This window comes from Callorhinchus milii, unplaced genomic scaffold (genome assembly GCF_018977255.1).
Source record: "Callorhinchus milii isolate IMCB2004 unplaced genomic scaffold, IMCB_Cmil_1.0 Scaffold8, whole genome shotgun sequence".
Classification (NCBI taxonomy): domain Eukaryota; kingdom Metazoa; phylum Chordata; class Chondrichthyes; order Chimaeriformes; family Callorhinchidae; genus Callorhinchus; species Callorhinchus milii.
Genome location: NW_024704749.1, coordinates 6859917 through 6883687, shown reverse-complemented (window position 1 = coordinate 6883687; position 23771 = coordinate 6859917). Strand labels below are relative to the sequence as shown.

The following is a 23771-nucleotide window of genomic DNA, read 5'->3' as shown; positions in this document are numbered from 1 at the left end:
TCAATCCAAAATAGTCACAAATAGATCAAATAAGGAAGTTAGAAGAAATTTCTTCACACAGAGAGTAGAGGGAATGTGGACCATGCAACCACAAGGAGTTGTTGAGGTAAATAGCAAAGATGTATTGAAGGGGAAGCTAGATAGGTACATGAGGGAGAAGGGAATAGAAGGTTAGGCTTGAAGGCTTAATTGAGGAAGGGCAGGAGGAGGCTCACGTGGAGTATAAACACCGGCATAGACCAGTTGGGTCGAATGGCCTGTTTTTGTGCTGTATATTCTAACGTATTCTAATGTATGATAATGGTTTCAGAAGGAGACACAACCCCTGGAGAGGACATGGTGTGTGTGTGTGGTGTGTGTGTGTATGGTGGGGATGGGGGGGAGGTTGGGGGAGATATTGAGACGCTTGTTAACAGCTGTGATAATGCAATGTAAAACCAATCTCGTACAGTCACGTATGTGTTTGTGCGTGTGTGTATGTGTGTGTGTGTCCCATGGCAGCTGCCCGCCTGTCAGGAAGAAGATGATTCTCTTTGAGTCTGCTATTTTGGCGGCCGGGGTGGTGGGAGCGAGAGTGTCTGAGGCACTGAAACAGCTCCTGTTGTTTATTTAACAGGGGGGTGGGGGTTGAGCTATGAGCGGACTTAACAAGGGATCATTCATCACACACGGCCACGACTGTTGGTCCCAGTGTAAACCCGGGCTTTGGCAGGTGATCATCACACTTGCAGTGTGAGGATCAGGGAGCAACTCCCGGAAAAACTATGGGAGATCAGCCAGGGCTCACTTTCCTGATTGCTGTGCGGAGATACACACATTGACGCACTCTCACGCACCCACACACATTGGTGCACACACACACACACACACACATTCACACACAAACACTTTCCTGCGTTAGATAGAATCTCCACAGGGTTTGTATAAAATCGATTCCAAGATTTAACGACGCGGTGACTCTCACTGTCTCAAGCCACTGTATTAATCTCCGCTGACTTCTTCCCTCCCTCCATCCGCCCCCACCCCACCCCGACCTGTGGCTGTTGTGTTTCGGCAGGTCCGCCCGGCGCTCCCGGACCAGCTGGAATTCCCGGAGAAAGGGGATTGCCAGGACCACCGGGGTCCCCACGCGCCGACATTCCTCACCGGGGAACAGGAGACCTGGGATACACGTCCACCAATGCCGGTGAGTGTGGCGGAACATAGGAACAGGAGGAGGCCATGCAGCCCTTCAAGCCTGTTTCGCCATTCTATAAGATTCTATACAGACGGGACCTCAACTTCAAGTACCCGCCTTTGTCCCATATCCCTCGATACTCTGATCCAACACACATCTGTCCACCTCAGCCTTGAAAATATGAATGGAACCAGAATCCACAGCCTTTTGGGAGAGAGAGAGAGAGAGAGAGATCCAGATTTCCAATACCCTTCAGGTCAAAATAACGCTTTCTTGCCCAGCTCAGTGCCACGGTATAACCGATGGACCCTTGGTTTCCTCACCATTCCGCCCCCCGCCCCCCCCCCACCCCCACACACACCTCCCCTTCCCCCCCACACCTTCTCCCCCCCATGTAACAGTCAGTAATTGATGGCTGGAGCTGAGTGTAATTCGCGGACATGCAGTCACTCAGTCAGTCAGTCAGTCATGGCCAACTCATGTTGTGTTTGCTTTAGTTAAAGAAGCAAATGCTTATGTTACGCTTTCCCGGCTCCTGTTACCGTCCCTATCTGTGCTGAGCTGAGATGGGTGGTCTATTTCTCTAATGGAACTTTCTCTCCCCAGTTCCCCCCGGCTGAAAAATGCCCCCCAGATAAAATAATGATCATAATAATAATCCTGGCATTTGATATATATCACGTCTTCGAGACGTCTCAAAGCGCTTCACAGGATATACTGTAAAGCGGATTGACTGTGTATTTTGTGGGCGAAACTCGGCAGCCAATTGCGCACAGCAGCGTCCCCACAAACAGCTGTGGACTGAAGTGACCCCATTTTTTTTAAGAAAGGGATTAATAAAATCAGTTATTAGTTATTTTTCATCATAGATATTAATAATAACTGAGTGTTCGTATCTGACCAGTTGGTGAGAGAGAGCACTGTTTGGTTATGTGCGTTTATCGAGAGACCAAGGTCGGGTTCTTTTAGTCTCTGGGTGGCTCCCACCCCCACCACCCCCCGAGGACAGGCTTGCCCCCCACCCCCGGGGGCAGCTGCTGTGAAACAATACACGGGCGAGAAGGTTTAACCACTTGGTGTAAACCTGTCACTTTTGGCCGTTAAGTTTTGTAATTAACGTCGCAGTTAAATAGTGGGTGTTGGGAGGTAAAATAGGCCTCTTTGTGGGAGTGTGATGGTGGTGGCGGAAAAGGTCAGGAAGTTGAGACTTTTGAGGTCCCAGTCTTGTCTGAGATCCATTAAACGGACCTTTCGAAGAGAGAGAAGGGAGTTTCTCTCCCAGAGTGCTGACTGACAATCTCCTCCCCAGATCAAATTGACCATTCACTTCACGGTGTTGTGTGTCTGCGCGTGTGTGTGTGTGTGTGAGAGAGGGACATCTCTGTGTGTGTGACACGTACGGAAACCCATCACCGTTGCTTAAGAGTCTCCAAACCAAACTGAGAATTCCATGCATCCCACCTAACCATGGAAATTCCAGAGAAAGATTGTTGGAATGGAATGTGCACTCTCTCTCTTTCTCCTGGAGGGACGCATCCTGTTTACCCAATTCCGGAAAGTATTAGGCGCAGGTTGGCGAGGGCCAAGGCTTGGGTGGTCGGTGGGTGGGAGAGGGTGGCCCAGAGTGTGCGGTTGGGGGTAAATGTGGAGTCCTGTGGCTCAGTGGTTAGAGCACTTGCTTTGCAAGCAAGACACCTGGGTTCATTTCCAGGCAGGGCGAAACCTTGGGCAAGTTTCCTTACTCCACACGCCTAATAATAATCCCTCCAAAACCCCAAACAATAATAAATTGGTCATTTTCAATCTACGACTGTTTGTGGGACATTGCTGTGCGCAATTGGCTGCCGCGTTCGCCCACAAATATACAGTCAATTCACTTTACAGTATATTCTGTGAAGCGCTTTGGGACGTCCTCCCGACGTGAAAAGCGCTATATCAAATGCAAGGATTATTATTATTATTATTATTATTATTATTATAAATGCTGGAGTCTGACCAGCTAAAACCACACAGCTCGCCATTGACATGGCTGTCAGCCAGTCCCTGGACTTCAGCGTAAAATCCCGCAAAGCGCTTTGCAATGTTTTCGACGACATTGTATCGGACCCAAGTCTTTTTTTATTGTTGTTCTAAATTGGTCACGAGCCTCATGACCGAGCACTGGTTTCGCCTCCTGATAAACAAGTCAGTGATTGCCAGCAAAGCACTTTGAGCTGTTATCTCCTGAAACCAATGTTAATGTCAGCAGTTGTAACAGGGCGTTTCCTTCAGTGTAACCAGCGATTAGGGATCTCTTGCAAACACCGAAAGGCTGATTTTGCAGCATTTCTTGGGGGGGGGGGATTCTCTCAACCAGGAATCTTGCTCGGGTTTCTGTTGACAAGCGCGTTGGGAGTAATACTCATCACGGAATCCTGTTAAATTAAATTAAGTTATTGTCGCGCCCACGGCATACACAGTCAATCCACTTTACTGTATAATCCTGTGAAGCGCTCCGAGACGTCTCAACGACGTGATAAGGCGCTATAATCAAATGCGAGGATTATTATTATTATTATTTCACGCCTCTTGTCGCTGTGCTGGTGCATTGGGCTGTCATCGCGCGCCCTCTAGTGGACATGCAGGGACACGACAACCCTCCTTCTCCCTGGTCTCTTCCCCCTTTCTCGCTCTCTTATCTCTACCCTCTCTCTGTCTCCCCATGCAGATGGGATTTTTGCAGAGATTTGGTCTCTTTATTCAGATGACTGGGGTCGGCCGATGCGGTGGGTTGCGGGGGAGGTTAGGAGATTAAGGGGGTTGGGGGGTCTGAGAGAGGCTCGTCGGGACAAGAATCATTTGGAATACCACCTCTTTTCCTTCCAGCTGGAGACTCCGTTCTTTCAAACACCTTCACAGACACAGTGCTGACTGGTGTCCGAGGTTCCCCCGGACCCCCTGGTCCTGTCGGTAAGTTGTTGTTTATGTTGTCGGTAAGCTATCTCTGAAAAGACGTCTGCCCCCCAACTACATACACACGTCACAAACTCCTCTCTCCTTCCCTCCCAACACCCTTCTATTCCCCTCTCCCTCATGTGGAGTTCTAGCTTCCTCTTAAAGGCATCTTCAAGACTGAGGTGGATAGCTGTTTGTTACGTCGGGGTAATCAAGGGATATGGGGCAAAAGCGGGTAATTGGGAGTTGAGGTACAGATCAGCTATGATCTTATAGAATGGTGGAACAGGCTCGAGGGGCTGAATAGTCAACTCCTGTTTCTTCTCTGTTTCTATCTGATTCAACCACAACTTCGGGCAGCGAGTACCACACTCTCACTACCCTCTGTATGAAGTAGCTCCTCCTAAATTCTATTTTAGATTCCCTCCCCTTCTCCCCTCCAATCCCTACTTTATACTATGTGTGTACCCTGGTTACAGGCTCCCCAACCAATGGGAACAACCTATTGATGCTAACCTCATCGAACCCTTTTATAACACTATGTCGTTGTGACCTTTTTCAGGGGCCCCAGGACCACAAGGACCTATCGGACCCCCAGGACCTCGCGGGAAAGATGTAAGTCACTGAGGGGAGGTGAGGGGTTACAGCCTTTTTGAGACGTCCACCCGAGTGGATGTGCGAATTGTGTTGTATTGTTGTGGAGCGGTTAAGTAAATCTCTTTCTTTGAGCTGGTGATCGCCCAACATTAGATTCCACAGCAAACGCTCTGCTTTTCATTCTAATTCTGCGAATGATTTCACATCTTACTTTTCTCTCTCTCCTTCTTTAGGGATTTATCGGGCAACCAGGTTTACCAGGGCCAGAGGGACCTAAAGGAACCAAAGGAGACAAGGTGAATTACTGACCAGCTCAGCAACACAGTCAATTTTCACTTTACAGTATATTCTGTGACGCTCTTTGAGACGTTTCAACGACGTGATAAAGTGCTACATTAAATGCAAGATGATTATTATTCTTATTATATGGACGTTTATGGGATGATTCCTGTCACTGATTGGTGAGTCCAAAACAAGAGGGAATAATTATAAGCAAGTCAGCGGCAGATCTAACGGTGAGTTCAGGAGAGAAGTCTTCACCCTACATGTGGTGAGTGTGTAACTGACTACCAGAAGCTGTTGTCGGAGTAAACATCATCAATGTAATTAAGATGAAGCTGTTTAGTATGGACTAAAACCCGTCATGTTTTTTTTTTACTTCAATTCATTCAGGGACCTTCTGGCTATCCTGGAGAGAGAGGTTTCAGAGGAGAAAGGGTGAGTTGTTGCAGATCCTTTCTCCTTACGTTCAAGAGACATTCTGTATTTGTATAATATGTAAATCTGTTTCATTCCTTTCTCCTCCGCACCACCCAATAATGTACACTACATTGGAGCCCTCTTACAAGGTGTTTTGGGGTTCAACGCTGATGATATTTCACCCTTGTTCCCGGGACACTCTGCTTCCCCTGTCTGCCAATGCATAAAACCCTAAACCCGCCTGATAACAGGGTTTCCATTGAGAGTGTGCAGCGTGCAGGAAGTGATATCAGAGCCAACCTGATGACCTGAAAGTCGGCCATTTGGTCTTTAGCACGCAATAAACCGGGCAGCGTTCTAAGCAGGAAAACAACAAAAAATGTCATCAAAGGGGCTTTCAAGGAGGGGAGAAAGGAAAAAAAGTCCTTGAACAATTTGACACTTTTAATATTCCTGTGATCTCTCACCGCAGGGAGAAGCAGGAGCGAAAGGAGAGCCAGGAGAGAAGGGACAGCCGGTAAGCTCCGTGCTTCATAACTCAACCCTCGTCTCCTGTCCGAGCTAAAACTGCAGCAAAATTACGTTTAGAAAATGAGTTGACTGCTACGAGCACTGGTTAAACAAATTATTAAGAGTTCAGTGCTGGGCGATACATTGAGATTAGTGAAATCCACTGACACATCTATGAACACTATTATTATTATTATTATCTATGAATAAGGGTAGTGGAAATCTGGAACTCTCTCCCCCAATATGCCGTGGATGCTGGATCCATTCAAATTTTCAAGACTGAGGTGGATGGGTGTTTGTTAGGTCGGGGTATCAAGGAATATGGGGAAAAGGCGGGTAATTGGAGTTGAGGTACAGATCAGCCATGATCTAATAGAATGGCAGAACAGGCTTGAGTGGCTGAATGCCTCATCCTGTTTCTATGTAACAAGCATGAAAGCTGCTTTTGGTCTTTTCCTTGCCCAGAGAGGAATTGACGACTGGAACAAGGGGTTTGGGCAGGAAGGGTGGTTGAGGTCAGATCACTTTAAAAAAACCTCAATGCCATGATGGTGGGGGGCAAGATGGTTGAGGGATTGTTCTGGAGGCACGAGATCAGATGGGCCAAAGGGTCTTTCATCATCCAAAGCAATCGTGTGATGGAGGGAATTCTGATGGATGTGACGACCGTTTGGGTGGGTGGTGGTGGCATTCAATCTGAACCATGTTCTTGCTGTTTCACTGAGCTCGTGGTTTCATTTTCACATCCATTTGCTTTCCCTCAACCCTTGAAAACTTACCGTTCTTTTTCTCTTGCGAGAGAAAAATGCCAGGATCGTGCCACAGCCACTCTTTGGGGAGAGAAAGTAAGCGCAGGGCTCCAAATTGCACCGTTTCTTAAATGTCTCCCTTAACAAGGGAGTTCCCAAATCACCGGTGGGTGGGGCGAGGGAGGGGGGAGGAGAGATTCCTTCCAGCATTTGGGTACAGGTCACGCTGGGAATACCACTCGTTGATGTGATCCAATTCTGGAGCTGAGTTCCCATGAGATCGGCGTGTCACGATTCCGGAGACTGGAAAGCGTCTCGGAGTAACGCATTAATTCCTATTGAAATGCTGCAACTTATACCCTCTTCTCTTCTTGTCCCCTTCCCCCTCTCTCCCTCCCTCCTTCTCCTCCCCCCCCCCCCCCCCCCCCAATTGTCTTAAAAGTCTCAAAATCTATTGGAAAGTCATGGTTACAAACATAGTTTCTGGGTTCATCGATTTCAGCTTTGAGTTAATTGTGTGTTCATTCCAAACCCATAAATTTGTTGGATTTGAAAAAAAATGGCATTAAGAACTTTTTTTTGTCTCTCGAGGGAGGGAAGGGAGGGAAGATGGAAGGAGGGATGGAGAGAGGGAGGGAGGGAGAAAAATTCTCTTATGGACTTCTCGCCTCCTGTACGAAGCTTCACAGAGTAAAGGCAAACGTTTGGGCAACTGTTTTTTTTTAAAAGACAAAAACGAAACAAGGGTTTCAATCATTCGTTACCCTTCCCTCGTGTACCAGGAGGGGGGATACAGCTATGGAAATGTCATTAAAACTGTCCTCCATTATTCATTGTTGTCGCACCTCATTGCCTTTCCCATGTGCCTGCCTGGCATGTGATGCCTATCTCTAACCCTAACGCGCACAGGTTGCTACGTTCTAACAGCGGAAAAAGCATCTGCATGCTAACATACCGTTGAACTTTCTTCCCCCCACAACCCTCTTCCCCACAAAACCCTCTTCCCCAACCTCCTCGCAGTTTGCATCCTGACTTGCACAGCGTGTTCTGCAGCTACTAAGGACTTGCTGTTATGTTGAGTGTGTGATGGTTTGCATCCGGTACTAAACTTCGGCCAGAGCCTGTGCTCAAAAACAAAAAAAAGTGAGCAGTTTTCGAACGGAATGATTGCAACTCTGCATTGTGTTAATAATCTGTGTGTGCATTGGTTTGCGTTGGGTTGAGTTACGCGTGCTGTTTCCTTATTTTGTCGTTGATTTGCGAAACTCACAGCTGGGAGCGGGGGAGAGGGAGGGAGGGGACGTGAATGCGTTGCTGGACTTTGGCCGACACTTTTTAAAAAAAATTTAATTTAATTTTCGCTTAAAAAAAATAGAATTTGCGATACGAAAGACCCAAGAGCATGCGTTTGTTTGCCTGAGAGTGAGTTTCGGTCGACGGAGGTCGAATCCCCACGAAAATCTACCCCCCCAACCCCAACACCCCCCCAACCCACCCCACCCTCCCGCCCCAAGAAAATGGAGGATATGACAGCAAATCAGTTGCTGGCATTTCCCTTGATGGCTGTATCTGTCTTCCACAGGGGGAAGGTATTCACCAAATCCGGGAGGCATTGAAGATTTTAGCAGAGAGGGTATTAATCTTGGAGACTATGATTGGTATTCATGGTGAGTAATGAGGATAGAAAGGTTTCCTTTGCACTGAGTTTCCGTGGGCGCGTGCACACAGTGAAGCAGACCGCACTGGAGTCCTATTGCGAATTAAACCTGCCGCGTAATGGCACCTCAAAAGCTGTGCATTTTTTAAAAAAAAAACATATATATATATATATATATATACACACACAAGCACCGGCCTTTTCTTCCAGTGCGGATTCGTAACACTGTTGTCGTGTCCCGGTTCCCACTGCAAACGTTACAGCGCCTTGGGACGTCCTCCTGACATGAAAGGCGCTATACAAATGTCACTTGCTGTTCTTGTTGTTGTTGTTTACCGCACTGCTCTCTCTCCGGCTGTGCGTTTCTGTTAACACCTAAGCCAGGCACTGCCGCCACAGCAGGGAACCAGGAAAAAAATACAATCTCATCCCTTGTTTACGGAGATGCGTTTTCCTGCACTATGTTGAAATAATCCACGTTTTTTGCAAAGTGCTGGCGAGGGTGCGGAAGGGGAGAATCTGCAAGCGATCAAGACAAAGCACTGTTCTCACCAGTGGACACCACTGGTCCGTGCAATTTTACATTACGATCAATTTTCCGAAAGCTTTTTATAAAAATTTGGAAACTATTTCACCTCCTCTGTGTTACTCAATCCTATATATACATATATATTATATATAAGAGAGAGAGGGGGAGATCAAGTCCTGGGTGTATTTACTGGGCTGAATTACATGGTAATTGGGGAAAAATAATTAACTAGGGTGTCTGGCCTGGTTCCCGGTTTTTGCTCAATGACTGGCTTCTAACTGGGGGAACGAAATCTTTTTTTTCTCTCTGTTGCTGTTTCCAATCTCCACCAGGCCGTTAGTTGGCAGATGTTCCAAGACCTTCAAGATGAACTAGAAGTTCTGGCTAGAAGGGTAACCTTGCTGGAAGCCATCGTGTGGCCAGGTAACTGAGCGGACGAGGAAAGGCAGGCCTCGATTGTGAAGCTCTTAGAGATCTTTCACGGGTTGTGAGCGCTGCAACAAGTACAAGGCCCATTGTTATCTGCAGTCATTTAAGTGGGGTCTCCTTGGAGCTGAACTGGCTCCCAAGATGGCATGCCTGGCAATGGAATCAGAATCGAGCCAGCCCTCTGTGATGGGTCTCCAGTCCGGTTCCCGAGCCAGGCGGGTCTGCAGCGTTCCAGAGCACTGCTGATGACAGCACAGCCGGGCTCATCGGCAGGACTTGGAAGGGCAGACCAGCCACTGGGGGCAGGGAGTCATTCCCACTCAGCTCCTGTTAACCCTACAAGCCAAAGCCCTAACGGGTAGGTGGTCCTCCTAGCTGGACAAGCAGCGGGAAAGCTTGCCGGACGGGAATATCAATGACAAGCTGTGTGGTTTTAGGTTTTAAACTTCACGCACGTGTTCAAAAAAAAAAAATTCTCGATCCCACAGCCCAACCTTAAATGATAGCAGTTTCCCAGTGGCACCTAACCAGAAAAAGCTTTCTTACTGAGACGGTTCAATGTCAAATAACGGGATCAGTGAAGAAACACAAATTAATCCCCTGTGAGTCAAATCGAAATTCACCCAAGGCAAAATGTACTTCAGAGTGTCTCCATTACTCAGCTTTGGAACAATGTCTCTTTAGGGCCTCTTTAATAGTTAACTCTGTCTCACAATTCTTTGCTCTCAAATACTTAAGAGGTTGTGTTGCACCACAGCAAGACCCAGTGACCACTAAAAATGTCAAGAGCTTAAAACGGGACGTGCTTTATATGTCCCTGAAGAGAATCTAACAGCGTTAGGAAGATAATAACAAGAAAAGTTTTCAAAAGGGAATTGGATACATACTTGAAAAAGAAAAATGTGGGGTAAGATCAAGTGAGTGGGACTAGAGCCAGCACAGGCACGATGGACCGAATGGTTTCCTTCTGTGCTGTAAGATTCAATGGTTCTAATAATTCCTTGTACTTGATACAGCGCCTATAACATTGAAGAAGGCTTTGGTAAAGGTACAATAAGAATAGTTTGTATTTGCGGGCAGCTGAGAAACAAATTACCATTTTTATGAGGAGGCTTGTCGGTCAGGATGGAGGGAGATCTTTATCGTCCGCCTGGCAAGGTTTAACATCTCACCCGAAGGTTGGCTGCTCTGATAATGAGGAACTCTCTTCTCCCCAACCCCCTTTCCCACGGTTGCGTTGCACTGTGTGAGCAATACAAGGTCCAGGTGTAGCTAAAATGCATCCTTTATGGAGTCCCGTAGGGTAGTGGTAAGAGCGCTCATCTCGTAAGCGTGAGAATCCAGGGTTCAATTCCAGGGCGGGGTGAAGCCTAAGGCAAGTTTCCTTACCCCACACGCCTCTGTTTACCAGCAGTAAGTAGGAACCCGGTTGTTAGTCGATTGGCGGATCACTTTTCGGGATGGGGTAATCTCTCCAAAAAAAAATGTGGTCACTCAATCCACAACTGTTTGTGGGACACTGCTGTGCGCAATTGGCAGCCACGTTCTCACGATAATACTCATAGATTTCAACTGAATCCGGCCAGGATCGTTACGGCTTTGCCTGGTTGTGTTGAGGACGTGTCAACAAAGCTTTTTTAAAAAAAAACAGCGAGAAGGAGCCTCCAGAACGGAGTCTATAATAATCCGAAGGTCAGCCTTCGAGAATGGAGCAGAGAAGAGTGGGAGGGGGTTGGATCAAATGCAACCTGATTTAGAAAGCTGAAGCGAGGACTCGTGACAGGCTCTGTAGTAAAGTGAATAGCTTACCCTGGTTAGAGGTGTTGAGCTCAGGGGGATACAGTTCTCCTCAGCCTCAGGAGGGTTGGGTAGCAGAAAGTTTATCCATTTTATTTTAACTCTGAAGTTAGCGAGAGATGAAACCTTGATCATGATCCTTACCATAAGAGCACTTAAAAGCAAAGCAAACCAATGTGTGTTTTTTGTTTTGATCAATGACAGAACCGGAACACGGATCGGGGCTCGGTCCGTATGCCACGCCACCTCCCAATTTCTTCAGAGGCAAGCGGGGCAGCTTTTCAGCGTACAGGATTATCTCGCACAGGCTTGCTGCACACAAAGCCGAGGAGAAATGATTAATGGACAATGTAAAAGCCAGCGAGCGTGTGCGTTTGCGTGAAACACGTGGTGCTCTCCTGTCACGATTGTTTGGTAAATTTGAGGGTAAGCGGGCCACAGAGCCACTGGAGCCTTTTGTGTTTACTTGTCCTGTGCGTGTGTGTGTGTGTATTCCTGGTGGATTCACTTGATTTGCCTCGTGTTCTACTGCAATTGTTACGTTCTTCCCCCTTCCCCCCCCCACTCCCTTCCCCTCCCCCAAACAACAACAACTTGCATTTATATAGCGCCCTTCATGTGTCTCAAAGCACCTAGTAGATGTGCAGACGATAGTTACGTTCCCAACCGCTTTATAATGGGAATGAATCTCTGAGCAATGACCCGCTGTCACCAAACGATTCCCTACTGGATGGATGTTTTGTGCTGTTAAAACCAGCATGGGCTTTCACCCCCACCCCCCCCACCCCATGCCCACCACCCCACAGATCAGTATTTCCACCAGGCACACACTGGTCGGCTAAAGAAAGTTTTGTTCACTTTCTTTTGGGCCTTGATTAATTATTTTCTTTTTTTATGAAAAATAAACTAATCATCACTATTTACCATCAGATTACATGGTGTACTTTGAAACATAACTGCATTGGAGAGCAGAGTGGGGGGGGGGGGGAAACATTATTTATCCTGAGTTTTACCTCTTGCCCTTGTTTTTTTTCTGCAAATATCAGTTTCCCAACAATTCTTTTCTGATTGTTTTTTTTATATATTATTTGGCTCCTGTTTTAGATTCGTAAATTCACATTTAATTTACTCTCCACTGATCTCTCTTTGTGACCTCAGGGTGTTGTTTTTTAAAAAGCTGATTAAGTCTGTCGGTGTTGATTATTTTGATTTCTTTTTAGAACCAGAGCAACCTTTATGGGGAACAATTGCAGGAATTCACTCATTCGTTCTATCACTCAGCCTCCTATTTTAACCCCCTCTCCGCTTCTGTGTGTGCAAGAGTGCTGAAGCTATGCCGTTTTAGCTGGTTAGACTCCCAACAGTAACCCAACCCCACTCTGGGATCCCCAAGCCTCGTCTCTTTCCAACCTGCGCCTAATACTTTCCGGAATTAGGTAAACAAGATGCATCTCTCCAGTGAGAGAGTACTCATTCCATACCAACAACCTACCTCATGTGTAGGTGGGATGCATGAAAATCTCAGCTTGGTTTGGATACTCTTAAGCATGGTGATGGGTTTCCGCGTGTGAGAGATAGACAAAGGCAGACGAGGAAATGTGTAAAAACACAGTTAGAGCACACAAAAGGTTGTACATTTCTAACTCTATTAAAGCACTCTTTAAACTGTTAATGGGTAGGGGAAATCTTAGGTTAACATCGACTCAATTAAAGCCGACTTAAGCTTGAGTGACTGCCACTTAAAATCCCAGGGCAAAATAATGGTGCCATCTGACAATGCAAATGTGCTGTATCAGACGTGTTTTATGTACAGGCAACTATCCGAATTTGTACTTGAAAGTAGCATTTCAATAAGTCTTGCAGTCTTTGAGGCTGCAAACACCTCTATAAGTGTCAATGGTGCTAATTATAATAAATAATCCTTTGCATTTGATACAGCGCCTCATGGCATGGTGGAAATGTCTCAAAGCACTTCATGGGATTTACTGTAAATTGTAGTGACTGTGTATTTGTAGGCGAACAAGTGTGCAGTGTTTTAAGTCTGATTATCCTTCGGATTTGGTTTGCTTGTTTTTGTCCCCTCGTATGTTGTATCCTGACTATTGCCTTATAGTGCTGGTCTCTAGCGAAAGTATTCAGTTAACTACAACACACCAAGTCTTGGTGAAACTGTGTCTTCATAACTGCCTTACTTTTCCTGTACAGAGCAGGGTTTTATACCAGTTAGGAGGAACATGTGTCAAAAAAATATCCATTAAAACAGAAATTAAGACTTTTGAATTTCCTACTTTGTGATTCTCTCTCTCTCTGGAGTTTTGTTTACCAATACTTTGCCTGCTGAATAAAGACAAGCAACGTTGACGATTTATTCCAAGTAATTTAAAAGGGAATCGTGCCAATAATCTTCGGGTGCATTGCTTCCCACACTGTAACCTGCAATATTTATACTCTAGTTATTGTAGTAACTTGCCTCAGCCTTCGCTGAACAAGCTTTGGAAGCAAAGTCCTATTGAATGAGGTTCTGTTTTACAGACCAGCAAATCACAGTAACAAGGTAATTCTAGGAATGTTTTATCAATTTAGGACATTAGCCATGTCCCAGGTTTTTGTTTTAACTAATAAAAGTATGACATTCTACTTGGTTGCCGAGTTTGAATCTTGAGATCAAAGTATTTGGAACTTCTAGGACTGGAATTTGAACATGTGGTGCGCAGGTTTTTATAGCCCAGTGCTGCACTTGAGAAGACAATAAGGGAAGCTGAAAACTTACATTTGAGGACCAGCTCTGTAATTAAAAGCAATGCTTTCCAATACCTAACAATTTACATTCATGTAACACTTTTCAGGTCAGGAACATAGGCCATTCAGCCCCTCGAGCCTGTTCTGCCATTCTATTAGATCATGGCTTATCTGTACCTCAACTCCAATTACCTACTTTTGCCCCATATCCCTTGATACCCTTACCCAACAAAAATCTATCCTCCTCAGTCTTGAAAATTTGAATGGATCCAGCATTCACAGCGTATTGGGGGAGAGAGTTCCAGATCTCTACTACCCCTTGCGTGAAAAAAAGGTCTCAAGGTGTTTGACAATGCTGGCTGGCCACCCAAGCTGGGAGTGGGAGCCAAGGGGATGGGGTGGGGGGAGATGACTGAAAGCACGGTCAAAGAGGTAAGTTTGAAGACTGGCCTTAAGGTTTCTGCACATTCTTATCATTTCTTGTATATTATTGCAGCGCTGTGTCCTTTCCTTCCTTCAATGATTCACTCAATGAGTAAAATGCACCCAAAGGCTATTGAGCACTAAGAATGTCACTCAGCAGAGAATACTTATGTTACAGAGCTGGTTCCAAAAACAAGTGAAACAAATTAAAATATCAAACTCTCTGCACGTTTTTATAATTTTTTATATTAATGTAATGCAGCTTCGAGCTGGGTTTTTTATTCCCCTTTCACTCTGGCCTCATTTGTTTGTTTAAAATCAGACCGGAATGCATTTTGTCTTATTGCCAAAAAAACCCTCACGTTATAAAATGGCAATGTGTCAATGTCAAAAATACTATGCAATGTCACTAATTGTCACGGCTGTTTACAGCTCGCTCTCAAACCAAATATTTACAACTGCACTCAGACATCCTGGAAGCAGAGTTCTAAATATCAACACCACAGCTATGTTCCCCGGCGAGCTATATTAATAGCCGAGACCTGTGCATAGAACTAGACAAAGATAACAGCCGCTGGGACAAGTTGAACCAACCACCTTTTTAGTGAAGCACGGATGTAAACGCCAACACTTTTGACATGCAGTGTTGACATCCAGGATCAAACGCACAGTAACCGTGCCACCATCTCCTCTCACTGAGTCGGGCATGGTTAAATGCAGGAGAGAGCAAGGATCGTCACTGCACTCAGTGTTTGCTATTCACTGTCACAACTGCTTCCTCCCCAACTTGGTCGTCCACCAGGAGATGGACTGCGCTCTCCACCTTCCCTGAAGCAGCCAATGCTAACACAGCCTTCTCTGTTGAAAAGCCCATTCGTTCCAATTGCTGTAGCCTGCGAGGGAGGGAGGACAGGTTAATAATTAAAACCTTGCATTTAATGTAGAGAGAATATTTCAAAAGGCTTTACAAAGTTTCTATAAAATGTAGTGCATAATTGTAGGCGAATGCATTGAACAATTTGCCTACGGCAAACAGCCAAGAGTTAAACGTGCTTCTCGTTTCAAGTCGTGCCATGCATTCTTTTAATGTCCACCTGAACAGGTAAACAGGTCCTTGGTTTAACATCTCATCCAAAGGATGGCACCTCCCAACAATGCAGCCACCTCCCACCCAGCAATGCAGTGGAGTCTGCATTGTTCCAACAAGGAGCTTGAACCTACTTCTAACCTAAAGGCAGGAGTGTTACTGAATGAGCCAGGCTGATAATTTACATTTACATAGCACCTTGCAAATAAAATAATATTGATATGTGAATGTTATATAAGCAAATGTTGAGGAGAAAGGGTATATATTTACAAAGAGGAATCTGTGCGTTGCATATGGAAGTGATAATATTGTACTAGTTCCACTGTGCGATCCCATTGGGAAAGTACTAAACACTGCAACTATCCAGAGACATTTCATTGAAGACAGCTGGCTACACAGCCATGTGTGTTCACAAAGTATTGGTCTCGCTTGAACCAATTTATTTGTTTTACTGATGTGCCAGCAAGCATGTTTAAGACTCTAAAATTACTGACAATTTTATTGAATTCTGCTTTCTCAGCACACACTGGGTTTTTTTGTCGGAGTAAAATTTCTGGGTTTGACAAAGTTGCCACAGTGAATTTTTCAGTATATGAATTTGATCGTTTGGCTAAGGCTGCGTTAAAGACATATGTGTGTGTGTGTGCTTGTAATGTACGTACAGTATTACGAAGCTCCACACACATCGCCTGTCACTCATACTCCCAACAATAACAACTTGCTTCATGTAGTGCCCCACAACTCCCCATTACTTACCGCAGAGAAGAGACTGAGGATTTAGGTACTTCTACTTTACTGTTCAAGTTGCTTCGAGACTCCTGTAGGGAAGCGATAACACCAGCCTGGAGCAAGTCATCGTCTGTGATCAGGCAACCAGTGGCATAGAGATCGTTTGGGCTCAAATCATACACTTCAGTAATTGGGAAGGTAGGGCCCAGTCCACGCTGGTTGTACAGATTGGCTGGTAAGTCTGTGCTGTGCCACTGCTTGGTGCGTGGCTGTGAAGCAGTTAAATTCCAACTGGTAGCCTCAGGTGGTAGAGGGCATGCATGTGAAGAATCCATTGCAACGCAAGTGTCTTCAGTCGCCGTGCAGCATGCAGCTGTTGGAGTTGAACGCACTTTGGGTTTCCCGAAGCTCGGTCACCCTCCGCTATGGGATGTAACCTGAAATCATGTGAACGTAACGATGAAACATGACACAAGCATTTACAAAAGGGATAGTACTGTATTAAGGATCCGATCAATAAGAGAAGTTCACAGATCAAATTTAAAACCCATTGAAATTTTTCAATAAGTGGCACTCGGTGCTGGGTAGACTGTAGCTCTGTCTATGTGGTTAGCAATACAATTCCACCTGAACAAGTCCAGTCTTATTCAAAAAGGTCACCTCCGACAATGCAGCCACCCCCCCCCCGCCCCATCCAGCGCTGCAATGGAGAGTCCGTCTGGACTATATATGTTTAAAGTCCTAATGTGAGGCTTGAAGGGAGAGCCTTCCGCCACTCTGCCCCCAACCTCTGGAATTCCATCCCCCAGTCACTCCGCCTTGCCCCCTCCTTAGCCTCCTTCAAGTCCCGTCTGAAGACCCTCCTCTTCGACCATGCCATTGACCACCCCCCCACTTCCCTTCCCCTCCCTTCCCCCCCAACCCGGGTCTGAAATGCTGTATTCTGTACAGTGCCTTGGGATGGCCTCCCGACGTGAAAGTCGCTACACAAATGTAATCTTGTTGTTGTTGAATCCACAACCTTCTAACTCATGATCTCCTACATGCAGCTGATAAAGTAGCTTTGGTAGCAATACTTTGTTTTCTCTTGCATTTCTGAGCCAGGTGGGGGTGGGGGGGAGGGGGAGAAATCGTATGTCCTCAGTGTAAGACGCGACGGGGCAAGAGCCTCCGTTTCTCTGCAAGCCATGGACTGAGGAATCGAGTTGTTTGACATGTTGTCATCGTGTGGTTTCTAACGTCCTGCACAGCTTGCTGCTGCGATGTTGCAAATTCAGTTACAAAGAGACACAAACAAAACTAGAAGATTGGCCGAAAACCATGCTGACTTGACCTTGTTCCACAGTCTAATCGCACGACACAAGCAAAGGAATCGTAAAGACAATATTCTATTAAAGTCTGGACGCTTCATTTAAAACAGTAAGAGGGGAGGGAGAGAACGGGATATGCCTGGTTTCTTGGTGTGTGTTAATCAGTTAGCAAACAAAGAAATCTTGCAATCTCTGTTCACTCACCTCTCAGTGTGCTGTGTGATTGGAAGTCGATCTCTGGCTGGAGATGAGATGAACGGAAAGTAGGAACCGCATCTCAGGAACTTGCAGATCACAAAGCTTTCCACACATTCCACCACTGTCTCAGGCAGCTCCAGAAAGAAGAAAAACCTATAGCTATCTGGGCAAAAATGCTGAGGGATTTCAAACTGATTAGCACTGGTTTGAGGTGTGTGATATGGAGGGGAACATGCCTTTTCTTCATATTCTACGTAAGCTGTTTTTTTGGTTGGTTAAATTCCAGCAGTTACCCCAATCCACATTCTGGGGTTCCCCAAGCCTTGGCTCTTGCCAACCCGCGCCTAATACTTTCCAGAATTAGGTAAGCAGGATGCATCCCTCCAGGGAGAAAGAGAGAGAGCACATTCCAGTCCAACAACCTATCTCTGTGAATTCCATGTGTAGGCGGGATAATAATAATAATCCTTGCATTTGATATAGCGCTTTTCACGTCGGGAGGACGTCCCAAAGCGCTTCATAGAACATACTGTAAAGTGAATTGACTGTATATTTGTGGGCGAACCCGGCAGCCAATTGCGCACAGCAATGTCCCACAAACAGTCGTAGATTGAAAATGACGAATTTATTATTGTTTTTTGGTTTTAGAGGGATTATTATTAGGCTCTGTGTGGAGTAAGGAAACTTGCCCAAGGTTTCGCCCTGACCTGCCTGGAATTGAACTCAGGTCTCTCACTTGCAAAGCGAGTGCTCTAACCACTGAGCTACAGGACTCCACGGAAATGCACGGGATGCACGGAAATCTCAAGTTTGGTTACTCTTTAAGCACAGTTTCCACACGTGTCAGACACCCGGCCATCCTAAAAAAAATTAAATTATATTAAGCTCAAACTACCGCTTGTAACAGGATCTGAATATGCTTGTCATTTACAGTGTTTGGAATGTCAGAACATCTCGAGGCACTTCAAAGGCCTGTAATTCTTAAGATATATACTGTATAATTAATTATTATCAAGTGTAGTGATTGTTTTTGTTAGACAACCACTGCAGGAAATTTACTCCCAACAAAGCGCCATAAGCAGCCAGTGTCCATTAGTCAGGAGGTCAGGACATCTCCTTTGAGATCCACCTGCACTGGTAGACAGGTGGATTGTGGGCTTGTCAACGCACCAGAAAGGATACACGCCAGCCCGACGATAACTCCGCATGCGTGAAGAGGTGCGGATGAATCGGGAATGAAAAGGTAAGATGCTGCCAGAAGTATCCAAGGGAGCGCCGTAGCTTTAATCCCGGCCACGATCCTGATCCTTTTCACCTCGGAGCTGTGGCAGCCTAGCGTTACCATAGCAAACTGGACGGTGGTGAATCCGCGGGCGGCCGTGCCCTCCAGGCTCAGCAGTTTGTCCAGCAGCAGGTAGAAGAATGCGGACAGCAGGGCGAAAAGCACGGAGAGGTAGAGGAATCGAACGGTGCCCAACTGCTGCTCCAAGCGGCTGCTCAGCAACACGATGAGGGACAGGTTAATCAGCAGAGTCAAGAGGTTGCCATGGGAGAAACAGTAGCCCAATAAACGGTACACTGTCAGAATAAAACGGGACACAGATACATTAATTCTACCAGAGAGGGAGCTATAACCATTTAATACATTTCAATAAATACATTGTCTTCCATACTGTAACGTTAAAGCTATTTCTTCACTCAGTGGATTATGAAAATGTAAAATTCCATAGAGGCCGAATAAATGGGGTTTGAAAAGGAGATGGATTATGATAATAATTCTTGCTTTTGATATAGGGCATAATCATGTCATTGAGACGTCCCAAAGATACTTGAATGTGATACTTGGAATAGATAAAATAGATACTTGGAAGCGAGGAAAGCATGAGGCATGGTAATAATCCATTGAAGCTTAATTTAATCTAGCAGCTTTCATGTCAGGAAGACTTCTCAAAGCGCTTCACAGGATTTACTATAAAGTGCAGTGACTATGTATTTGCAGGCGAACAGGCAGTTTCATTATTAATTCAGCATCTTAAGGATGCTCAAGTTAATCACCTTCGGGACTTAGGACCCGAAGGCACTGGGTTTAAACGTCTTTGAAAGTTAATAAAATGGAATATGTCTAACAAATATAGAGATAAAAATATATCCTGCAGATTTATCATGTTGTAAACTTGGTGTTGGGAATACCTTACCTTTGATGATTTTAAACAATACCTATTGCCAATGGTTTGCAATGGCAGCTCTTTTGTTATCTGCTGTAAAAACTAATTAAGTGAGAAGCACACTCATTGAGCCTTTTCTGGTCTAGAAATCCATTACTTTTTTAACAAAGCAGTATTGGAAGCAAGCTTCAAATGTGGCTTACCTTGCAAGTAAATGGCTCCCGATGTGAAAGGTCTCGATAAATCTAAAGTGCCTGTAATGGTGTCAATTGCTTTACTTACCCCACCCACCCTCAACTGGCTGACTCAAGAAACTAGAGGGCTACCAACTGATCCAGGCTGATGCTATTATGATGATGGAGGAGGGCTTTCAATCACAGATGAAATATTAATGGGTAAAACAGAGTGGCCCAAACTCTTTGAAGCTCCAAATTTCTTTCAGAAGTACAAGTATGTATTAAATTGCTTATATGGGTAGGACACTGGGTAAGACTTTCAAAACCAAAAACAATAATAAATTGGTCATTTTCAATCTACGACTGTTTGTGGGACATTGCTGTGCGCAATTGGCTGCCGCGTTTGCCCACAAACATACAGTCAATTCATTTTACAGTGTATTCTGTGAAGCGCTTTGGGACGTCCTCCCGACGTGAAAAGCGCTATATCAAATGCAAGGATTATTATTATTATTATTATTATTATCGATCGCTATCCCATTTTCAAATTACTTAAGGATTTCCTAAGCAATTTTCTTCCACCTATACCTCGACATATAAATTCAGTGTGAAATTCAGATTTTGCATTGTGGCATAATTTATAGGAATATTGAGTTTAAGGTTAATGGATTAATGCAATCATCAGCTCAGCTGCCAAGGTCTCCCTATCATTTTGCATTAGTAACTTGAATGTTGCATTTTGCTGTTCTACATCATCTTGTATCCACACCGAGTTGATAACTGGTCCTTTATCATCATATGTGCAGTACAGCACCAACACAGAGCACAATGGAGGGGAAGTATGCATTGATTTCTGATCTCTCCAACAATGCTTTGAGGAGGTAAAGCGCGGGGGCAAAGTGACTGAAAAGACAAGGGGCATGAAGCAACAACAACTTGTATTTATATAGCGCCTTTTATGCATCTCTGAGGGTTCAACAGTAGTGGAGCCTGACGCTGAACCGGGGGGCAGGAAGTGACCATGATCACTATCAAAGTCGAAGGACTTTAGTCGTGATCTAAAAGAGGGGAGGAGGGGGCATTATTTATAGCTATTTGGGGCACTATTTGTAGCTGAATTCTGTGACCAATTTGGATACAGGAAGGTTGCAGTCTCCCCTCTCCTCCGATCTCTCCCTTCTCATACCCCTTATGTTACCATTCGAGGCTGAAGGTGACCTACATTTGACAATGAGATTCATATGTGGAAACTGATCCACAGCAAGATTGATTCCTGTGCTGAATTAAGACACATGCCAACATGAATTGGAACAGAGCTCCCCTCTCTGGCAATCATGTTCCTTCTGTATTAACTGCCAGATCCCACCCCAGACTACACACACATTTCAGCACAGTATGAATTAACTGCAGCTCTGGAGCTGGCCTTCTGAGAGCTGTATTATAAGCAGGGTCGCTCTGCTTGGATGCCCTTGGGGCTTAATGTCATGAGTCTGGATTACGTAAGAAAGCTCATGCTCATAAGCTCCCTTCAGTGTCTTCTTGTTGACTCCAAACTCCTTAACCTCCCCGGCCAATCCCTCAGGTTGGGTCCCCAGCTATCCTTTCTATCCCAACATCGGGTTCATGATCAGGACCGTTTTCCTCCACCTCTGCCACATGTGGAGTGCCTCTGACCTAATCTCACACCCAACGCAGCCAAAACCCTTATCCAGACATTCATTACCTCTCAGCTTGATTATTCCAATGCCCTCCTCGTTCCACTATTCATAAAATCCCAATTAATTCAACGCATGTACTACTATATTTAGGTATAACGTGTTGGCTGAACAATTTTGTGCACTTGTACTGTTAATATCAACTTCATTTCACCAAATCGTACAGTGAAACATCCCCACAGCACTTTTTTTAAAAAAAATCTTTATTCAGAAAATTTGCACACAATGTATTTTTCCAAAAAAAATTGTAATACAAGCGAGCATTGGGCAAGATGCAGCATTCGTGATGTAACAACCGTTTAAACAGAAAGGACAGGTCTATCCAAAGTGCCCATAGTAAGACAAAAAGTTAGTTAGCAAACAGGGATGTGTCAATGCATGTTATAACCAGTTTGCACTGTGTTGACAACCTGGACCACTGTCCACATCTCTCCCGATTGACTGTTGGCCCAAAATATCAAATAATAATAATAGTATTATTTGCAAGTGAGAGACCTGAGTTCAATTCCAGGCAGGGCAAAACCTTGGGCAAGTTTCTTTACTCCGCACGCCTAATAATAATCCCTCCAAAACAATAATAAATTGGTCATTTTCAATCTACAACTGTTTGTGGGACATTGCTGTGCACAATTGGCTGCCGCGTTCGCCCACAAACATAGTCAATTCACTGTAGTGTGTTCTGTGAAGCGCTTTGGGACGTCCCCCCGACGTGAAAAGCGCTTTATCAAATTCAAGGATTATTATTACATCAAATGTTATTACTGAGAATGTGCTGTGTTAGCGGCCACAAAATCTGAAATGTTCATGGGACGGTGGGAGGAGGTGGAAGTGTCCGATTCCCTTCTGGTTGCAACACGATGGTATTGTGGAGTTCTAGGCGTGGAGTCCTTTGGCTTGGCGGTTAAGAGTACTCGCCTGGCAAGTGAGAGGGCCTAAGGTTTTATTCCACGTAGGGCGAAACGTTGGGCCAGTGGTGTGATAAGTGGTGTCATTCCAGGTGTAATAATCGCTCCAAAAAAAAAATCACTCTATGTACTGGCTGCCGCATTTCGCCCACAAAATACAGTCAATTCACTTTACAGTATGTTCTGTGAAGGGCTTTTAATAATAATAATAATCCTCGCATTTGATACAGCGCTTTTCACGTCGGGAGGACGTCCCAAAGCGCTTCACAGAACATACTGTAAAGTGAATTGACTGTATATTTGTGGGCGAACGCGGCAGCCAATCGCGCACAGCAATGTCCCACAAACAGTCGGGGATTGAAAATGACCAATTTATTATTGTTTTTGGTTTTGGAGGGATTATTATTAGGCTCTGTGTGGAGTAAGGAAACTTCCCAAGGTTTCGCCCTCTGCCTGGAATTCAACTCAGGTCTCTCGCTCGCAAAGCGAGTGCTCTAACCGCTGAGCTACAAGGACTCCACTTTTGAGACGTCTCGACGACGTGATGAGGCGTTTTATCGCTCGCCATGATTATTATGGCTATCATTCGTGCCCACGACGGAAGAGGGGGGGGGGAGAGGGCCCGCGCTTACCTTGGCGGTGGCTCACCACGCCGCTGAGGGTCAGGGACAGGGCCTCCTGCGCCCGGGCCGCCCACAGCAGGCCGATGACAGACAGGAAGCAGGCGCTGGCCGCCGGCACCCGGCTCTGGGCCCGCAGCCGCTGACAGCAGCTCCTCACAGCCCGCATGCCAGCACCGAACCCGGCGCATTGTAAACTAAACCCGCGGGGCCGCCGGCTCCGACCGTCGCTCGGGCCCGATGGCGGTTATTGGTGTCACAGCGAAATGTCTCCCCCCCCCCTCCCCCCCAAACACCTCCCCCGCGCGCGGGAATACTCGCATCTTCCTCCTCGTAAGCCACCCGTCCCGCGGGGCGGGCCGCGTTGTTACCGAGCGCAAAATAAAAAAAGAAGGAAAGGCGAGCAGACACACGACAGGGAGAGAGAGACACACACACACGAGGAGAGAAGAGCAACCGCCCGTCTCCATAACAACAGGCCGCTCCGCTCCCTCCCCGGAACCAAAGTCGCGGGCGCCGCGTTCTCCGGACCTCTTCACTCGCGCCCACCCATTGTTTTCCTCGCCCAGTTCACGTTGCGACGCCACCCGTTTGCGTCACCTCACCGGCCGCCGCCGCCGCGCGCT

The 23771-nt window shown here is 45.8% G+C and overlaps 2 protein-coding genes across 4 annotated transcripts in view; one reads left to right on the top strand and one right to left on the bottom strand.

Moving 5' to 3' along the window:
• emid1 (EMI domain containing 1) overlaps positions 1–11672 on the top strand; it is a 48769-nt gene extending 37097 nt beyond the window's left edge. For 2 of the 3 annotated variants that reach the window (XM_007902285.2, XM_007902282.2), the window contains 8 exons: positions 1058–1186; positions 4043–4126; positions 4674–4726; positions 4942–5004; positions 5381–5425; positions 5880–5924; positions 9185–9275; positions 11283–11672. In XM_007902285.2, the coding sequence (XP_007900476.2) occupies positions 1058–1186; positions 4043–4126; positions 4674–4726; positions 4942–5004; positions 5381–5425; positions 5880–5924; positions 9185–9275; positions 11283–11416 (644 nt within the window). In that variant the 3' untranslated portion in view covers positions 11417–11672. Of the gene's footprint in view, positions 1–1057; positions 1187–4042; positions 4127–4673; positions 4727–4941; positions 5005–5380; positions 5426–5879; positions 5925–8248; positions 8334–9184; positions 9276–11282 lie in introns of all 3 variants that reach the window. The other variant, XM_007902284.2, reaches the window with a different exon arrangement.
• A 2794-nt stretch (positions 11673–14466) lies between these two features.
• Positions 14467–23421, bottom strand: rhbdd3 (rhomboid domain containing 3). Its single transcript, XM_007902287.2, is given in 6 exon segments — positions 14467–15133; positions 16084–16376; positions 16379–16493; positions 17571–17727; positions 18747–19142; positions 23158–23421. Coding segments are annotated over 6 exon segments (1266 nt in total). The 5' UTR covers positions 23315–23421; the 3' UTR covers positions 14467–14985.
• Positions 23422–23771: the final 350 nt, after the last annotated feature.